General features: G+C 42.6%; 1 protein-coding gene across 1 annotated transcript in view; it reads right to left on the bottom strand.

Moving 5' to 3' along the window:
• The window catches only part of ARVCF (armadillo repeat gene deleted in velocardiofacial syndrome), a 293335-nt gene that overhangs the window by 41171 nt on the left and 244682 nt on the right, over positions 1–7482 (bottom strand). Inside the window, 2 exon segments of the mRNA XM_009318531.1 lie at positions 2272–2343; positions 6767–6784. Coding sequence (XP_009316806.1) covers positions 2272–2343; positions 6767–6784 — 90 coding nt within the window.

The raw sequence follows: 7482 nt of genomic DNA, 5'->3' as shown, positions 1-7482 counted from the left end.
GTGTGAGGAGTCCTCCCCCTGAGGAGGAAGGAGCAGCAGAGACAACGTGTGATGGACTGACCGCAACCCCCATTCTCTGTCCCCCTGCACTGCTGGGCGGGAGGAGGTAGAGAAAATCGGGAGTGAAGTTGAGCCTGGGAAGAAGGGAGGGGTGGGGGGAAGGTGTTTTAAGATTTAGTTTTTATTTCTCATTATCCTACTCTGATTTGATTGGTAATAAATTAAATTAATATTCCCCAAGTCAAGTCTGTTTTGCCTGTGACAATAATTGGTGAATGATCCTCCCTGTCCTTATCTCGACCCACGAGCCTTTTGTTATATTTTTTTTCTCTCCCCTGTCCAGCTGAGGAGGGGAGTGACAGAGCAGCTCTGGTGGGCACCTGGCATCCAGCCAGGGTCAAGCCACCACATCGGACTAAAATCTGTTCTCTGGAGATTAAATGGGGGTATCTTGAAATTATCAAACAAAACCTCTTCAAGAGTGTGTGATTTCTAGCAATTGAATATGATAACGAGCTGTGTAAGCTCAGAGAGACAGATATGTCTCCCATCAGATATGCTACTCTACCATTAGCAGAGCCATATGAAAGATTTTTATCTTAAAGAAAGTTATGCAAGATCCATTTCTTTGCAGAAATCCTTGATTTCCATCTTTTCCCTTTAGTGGCATCTACATTCCCATCACATTTGGAAAGGAATGGAAGTGCTGAAGCCCTTGCTATATTTTGCGTTCCTTTCTTTTTCTGCATCCTTAAGAATTCTCCTTGCTCTGCAACGTAACCAATGCCCAGCCCTGAACTGATGGCATTAAAGTGAAGGTTAGTTAAGAGAGGTTTCCTGCAGCTTTCCGAATAGGATGGCATTGCACCTCCTCAGAGGTGCATGAGTATCTTGTGCAATAATGCACCAAATGGAAATTAATGTTTAGTCATTTGTCTAGAAACTGTACCCATTGTAAAGGGTGTCTGTAAATAGATTAGATCCATCTATATATCAGCATTAGTTTGCATATCGTCACTCAGAGCTTCACTGCCCATGAACTTACATGAGAGTGTGGCACTTTACATGTGCAATTACTATACCGTTACCGACTATCAGTACATCTCTAAGGATGTTAGATATGGCCTCTGTTGCTGCCCCCAGTTTACAGTAGGGAAATTGAAGGACAAATTCGTTTATTCGATCAAGGTCACTAAAGTAGCGTAATTCAGGTATCTCAAGCCCAAGGATCTCTCCATTGAATCACACTGTCTCTCTATACTCTGAAATTGTACAAGTGATGCAGGAAGAGTAAGATTTTCCTTCTGAAGAATACTCAGTTCTGGGTATTCACAGATCATTAAGGTGAGGGTGCGACGGGAGAGCTTTTCCTGCAAGGCTGGGTTGACAGGGTGGCACCGCAGCAGTTGCCCTGACAACGGCTGAATCTTTGCAATGACATTGAACACACTTCAAATGAAAACCTGAGCAACCTGATCTAGTTGAAGATGTCCCTGCCCACGGCAGGGGGGTTGGACTAGATGACCTTTAGAGGTCCCTTCCAACCCAAACTATTCTATGATTCTATAAAACCTGTGCAAATCTCAAAACACTATCCAATGCTGTAAGAAATCTGACGAGATCCCAAATCACCTCCTAATCTCCAATTAAAAAGAGCACCATGCATGAAGAAAGGGAATGCAGATTGTTTGTGAAAGATTTCACCTCTGCCAGAGCTGAAATACAAAAGTACAATGCAGAAGAATTTTTCTGTGAACCTCCCGATTTTGGAAAACTGCAAGTCTACTCACTATAGACAGGGAGGAATACTGTATCCAGGAGAAGACTGACTATCAGTAAAGACAAAAAATTGAACTCATTCCCTGCCCTCACTCTCCAATTCGTCAGAACACCGAAGAAATACAGAGATGCCAGGGAAGGGAAAAGTTTAGTGATAAGTACACTCACCTAATGCATTTCATAACTCCTTACATGCACGTCTAGTGCAGGCAATTTGCAAATGGAGTTGTAAAGGAAGAGAGCATACACTCACCCCTCTGTGGAGTTACAATCACCTAACACCAAATCAGATGGGCTTCTACAGGATTCCACCCATTTAGCAGCTTTATATAAATGCTGGTTGTATCCAGTATTGAATAGTAGGTAACAACGAGCACCGACACATCTATTATTTCTTCTATTTTCTATTATATGCTCACATCTCAAGTTCCTTTAAGAGCCTCCAACTCCCAGGCTACTTGCTATTTCCAAAAGCAAACACATTAGCATTACCTTTTGCTGCTTCAGACCGCTTGGGCAAATCAAGTGTATCAAAATTCCTGTCCAAATCTCCATTCTTCTTTCCTGTGCAAAAAAATAAGACAACAGATGGAAAAGACTGACAGCATACTGACAGGTAAGTTACTGTCATGTGCATCTACAAGATGAGAGAAGATACAGACTCAGAATATAAATCACAGACTATTACCTGTATTTGTACATATCTGACTTGCAATCCAGCTGCATAGCTGTGGTTTTAGCATGAGCAACTTAGGGACAAAAATCCCCGCTACTTTCAGACTGATCCACAAACATGCTTAGCACTAGCATTTCAGTGGGTCTTAAGAGTGCTTAAAATCATGGAAAATTGTGCCATTTCCCTTCTTGGCAAAGCTACGCCCCTGCCTCAGAAGCCCAGTATTTACTTGTTATTTTCACAGAGGAATTTTGATCTGAAGCTTAACTGAAGCAGAAACTGAGCAGCAAAGCAATATATAGCAGGCTTGTTTTGCAGCCTCTATTCTCATTGTGACTATCAGGCAGGAAGGTCTAGATTTAATATATTGTACAGACAGCAGCCAGCAACTTAACCTTGAATTGCCCTTCAATCAATAAAGTGCCATTTTGACTATTTATTAGCAACTAATGGGAACAATTCCATGCTTTTGCTAAGAGACAGTTTCAAACCATTACATTAGCTTTTATTTATACAATCCTTCAGAAAAAGCAGAACAAAACCTGGACTTTAGTTTTAGTTAGGTTGGGAATTAAAGGTTATGTAAACAGCTGCGGAGGGAAGGGTTAATTTTCATCCCCTCCTGACCCCCCAGGGCGAGACACTGCATTGGGTAAGCCCATGGGTGCTGTGGGATAAGCAGGCACCTTGCCATCAGAGAAGTACTGACAGCAGAGAGAGAGAGAGAGAGAGATTTTGAAGTGCAGGAATCTGCATGGCTTCTGAGGACAGCAGTGTACAATCTAGTTTTCCCAAATTATTTTCAGAGGGAAAATCAAGTTATTTAGTCCCTCTCCCTCAAGAGCAGGGGAGGCAGGTGCGATGGGATGAATTCAGAACACAATTTAAGCTGGCAGAGGCAGCTTCTGAACAGGGACTCTACCAGGCTGCTAATGGAGTTTTACAGGAAGGGCTGAAAGCTCCACCAGTCAGGATGCTTAAAAGCAAACAGGAAAATGGTTCTTAAAAATGTAACGTGGAGATTAGTCTGACTCTTGACTGGGAATAGGTCACGAAATGGGAAAGGCCAATCCCTGCCTTGTTATAGCAGGCAGCTGGTACAGCTTCTGCAAAGTGAATTCAATGGGCCACTCCACTTTTCCTCTTGACAAAAGGATAAACTTATGTAGTACTATACGGAGAAGAAATAGAGCTTTTAGATACCAATATGAATATTTAGAAATAACATCAAGAGGAAAAAAAAAACCCCAAACCTCAAGACAGTATTCCATCCCCTCCCTTTCTTCGGAAATATCACACTTTTGTTTTGAAATGCCAACACAGAATACCAGCCAACTTTAACTACTGTGCAAAACAAAACATGCATCGAGAAATTCTGTTCATCTGAAGTGATTTGCTTAATTATATAGAGTACAAAAAAGCCCATCCAAGCTGCCAAAAGGTCATGCAGCCAGGTACCATACCACTCCTTTGAAAGTTATCTTTTCTAAAGGAAGGGACAGGAATTAGCTGAACTTTGCAGCCCTCCACCAGGCTTTCGCTCCATGAAAGCACCCGAAACATGTTGCTTGGGGAATCAAATACCAGAAAGAAAAAATGCTGTGCATCACCAAAGGACGTTACATTTCATAATGGCAGCTGAACCCAGTTACTGGCTGCAAACCCTTGTTGACCCTTAGAGCAGAGGAAAGGAAAAGGGGGGGGGGGGGGGGGGGAGCATTGAAGGAAGGAAGTCAGTGTTTAGGAAAGATTACAGACTTAAGGCAGACCAAAAAATGTGACTCCATCTTATCTACAAGTAGGACAAACTGTTTTTTTTACATGACCCCGAATTTCATGTCTCTGGCATTAGCTAGTTTAAACCTCAGAACATTTACTCAGAGAGCCAGACCTTATTCAACCCAACTACTCATTTCAGAAGTTCTCTCTATAATTTAAAGGTTGGGGTTTGGTACTTCTGTTAGTCCTGCAGAACTGAGATGGCACAGTAAGAGCTCCCTTCTTTCTAGTGCACTGTTTAGTAAGCAGTGTGTATTTGTGCACAACTTTTTAAGGAAGAGATTGTCCAGGAGAGCAGTGTTGGCTGCTACATCTTTTGAGCTGGCAATGCAGAAGCAGCTGCCTATTTACTAAACCATCTTTCATTCAGACAGCACACTCCACCTGTGCTCTGTGATCTTCAGTTGCTGTCTCTCAATTTCTGGGCCAAACTGCAAATACTGGCTGTCTTCTATGAAGCCTTTCCTAGTTTGTCTCTCAGCCCCCCGAGGAACTAACCCACCTCGCAGGCAAAACCACGTCTGTTCAAACCAGAAGCTGCCAGCTGTTTACGAACAGAAGCAATTCAGAACACAGAGCTCTGACCAAGGGGATTTCAACTCTACAAATTACTCGCTTAATCAAATTGAGCAAGGGCCAGGTTCAGAAATACCAGAAGCACCTACGTTTTCCAGGGCTTTCCTATAGAGAGAAGGTGACCAAGCTGTAAGAAGACTTCAAAATAAATCCATCTAGAGGGCAAAGGTTTCAATCTGCAGCCCAGCTGGTATTTTTCCCATTTGATTTTCACAGTACTCACAAATATTGGTTTGGAGTTTCTAAAAAGGTGACCAATTTAGCAAGTTCAAGAGCCTACCAATTACAAACCTCTCAGCCATCCCCTGGCCTGACTGATACCATGAGAAAACCAGCTTCACTGCCAGCTTCTGTAGCTGAATGCCCCCCTCTGTCACTCAAGCCTGTCAGTAATGCTAGTGCACAGGGATGCTGAAATGACCACACTAGCCGTAGAAGAGAAGTTTAAGATCCTGTTTTTGTACATTTCAATTTCTGCCCTTCTATGCATCTCCCTGATCTCTAAGTTTTCCAGCCCGAGGTATGCCAGAGAAAAGACGATACTGTTGGATCAGAAGCATAGATCCAAACTTTGCCAAGAGACAAACAGCTTTGAACATGCCTGCTGACAGGTCTGTTTTACGAGACCTGGCTGTAGGAATTGGCACAGCACTCTGGTTTGGGAAAACTGCCTGACATGAGACTTGCTTGTGCAAGATGCAATTTACAGTCTCTGAAACAGTGGGATTAAAATTCTTTCCCTCTCCCACCCCACTACTTTTCATTATGTAAGAAACAACCAAAACATGACCTTCGGCATTTTCAATCTGTCAGAAACTCAGTATGGACTTTGAAGTGTGACCCAGCGTTATTAACCACTAATGTTGTTGTTGATCTTCCTCAAATATCATTTTGCTTTACTGGATAATCAAAACAGCTATTCAGCCAGACCATTTTTGCTGAAGGATTAGTTCCCAAATGTTTTCTTTCTGGTTTAAAAAAAAAGTTGACGGGAAAGAGATTCTTCGTAACACCCCCCCCCCCAACAGTCAATACTGTGCTTGTTAATACACTAATTGAACTGGAGTGTAGCAGAGTGACAGAAAGCAAGGGCTGAGCTCCGTCTTGCCAACGTGCCCATCCTCCGCAGGCTCACCAGTCATAGTCTGTAAGCAGTGTCTCACAGAACACTACTGAGCACCATTTGTTGGGTGGAGCAATTAGGGTGTCCCCCCCGCCAATTTCTCCTTTGGCTCAACTCTCCAGAACCCACTGATCTGAAGCAAGCGTCACAAACTGAAAATGACCCTGCCTTTACCCCCGAATCAGTCTCAGTAACACAGTGGAAGTCTCCAGGGCACTCATAGCCTAACAACTTCCCAGCCAAGAAGCGAGGGAGGCAAGCTTTAGCCTCAGCCTTGTGTATTCCAATTGCAATTTTACTTATTGTGCTGGGGTGAGGAACTAAAGGGCATATCCCCCGAGGCATTTACTGGGGGTAGCTTCATCTAGCTAGTCTGAGTGCCAGTAATAAAGATGCAGCAGCCCAGGCAAACGTACCCAAGCAGACAAAATACCAGGGATCCCTGAGAATACACATCCAAGCTGCTGAGTCTTCACGGCTACTGCTACCCAGACCAGCTAGCAAAGCTGTACTTTGGTATGACAGTGTTGGTGAGGCAACTTGCACACTTAGGTGTTCCCTCTCTCATGGGGTTGTCAGGCCAGTTGCAAATCAATTCCCCTACTGCACTTACACCAGGAATGAATAAAACCTTGTCTTTTCTATACCGAACTGCAAATGCTCACTCAATTAGAGGATTTCCATGCCTACTGAAATGAACAGGAGGATGCACTGGGAGAGCAGAGGAGGCAGTGAATGAACCAAGACCTTGATCTCAGCTCTCAGCCTTGCATGTAAAAGCTGAACAAAGCATGTTATGGTGATGATGAAAAGAAAGTATTGCAAAGACTCACCTTGATTGAACCACTCCTCTAATTACCAGAAAAGCAGCAAATGAAAAACAAAAATTTACAGGAAGGAAGAAAATACAAAGGAACAGTCACAAAGAGGCAGAATTTCACAGAATAGGTTCAAAACCTGAGTATTACAAGAATACTACAGAACTTTCAATTAAAAAACCAAACCAAACCAAGATATTCTACTTTCTCCCTTTCCTTTTGTTCCTTCTGAAAAAAAGCCACTCTTTCTCTGTGCATCTTTTTTTTTTCCTTCCTCTCTTCATTAAATGAAAAAGTGCTCACAGATCTGAGGGGACAGAAGGATGACTAGCCCTTTGCAGGGGTGTTTGAAATGCTACGATCAATGACCATGAAATAAAATAAACTAAACATGGAAACACTGCAAGATTAAGTGAACAAGAGGGGGAGAGAATTATCTATTTTAAAGTCCTAGACTGAGAAAATTAAGGCAGGTTCAGACCAGGTATTCACATAAATTTGATAGTGAGAAAAGGAAGCTTCTCTTTATGATTTTAAAAGCACATTTATGAATGGATTTTAATTTTTATTTTTTTAACACAACAGTTGCCTGTCCCCCTCTATCCTTCTGATCTACATACTGCCAGCTGCGAGCTCAGCATTATCATCAGTTGAATTCCCTCTAGAGAAAAGCACACTTTAAGAAGAGCAGTGCAAAAAAGGGGGGGAAATATGTTTAAATATACTTTGGA

This window comes from Pygoscelis adeliae, unplaced genomic scaffold (genome assembly GCF_000699105.1).
Source record: "Pygoscelis adeliae isolate BGI_AS28 unplaced genomic scaffold, ASM69910v1 Scaffold410, whole genome shotgun sequence".
NCBI classification, from domain to species: Eukaryota; Metazoa; Chordata; class Aves; order Sphenisciformes; family Spheniscidae; genus Pygoscelis; species Pygoscelis adeliae.
The sequence above is the reverse complement of the archived record's forward strand: the minus strand, read 5'-3'. Positions and strand labels throughout refer to the sequence as shown.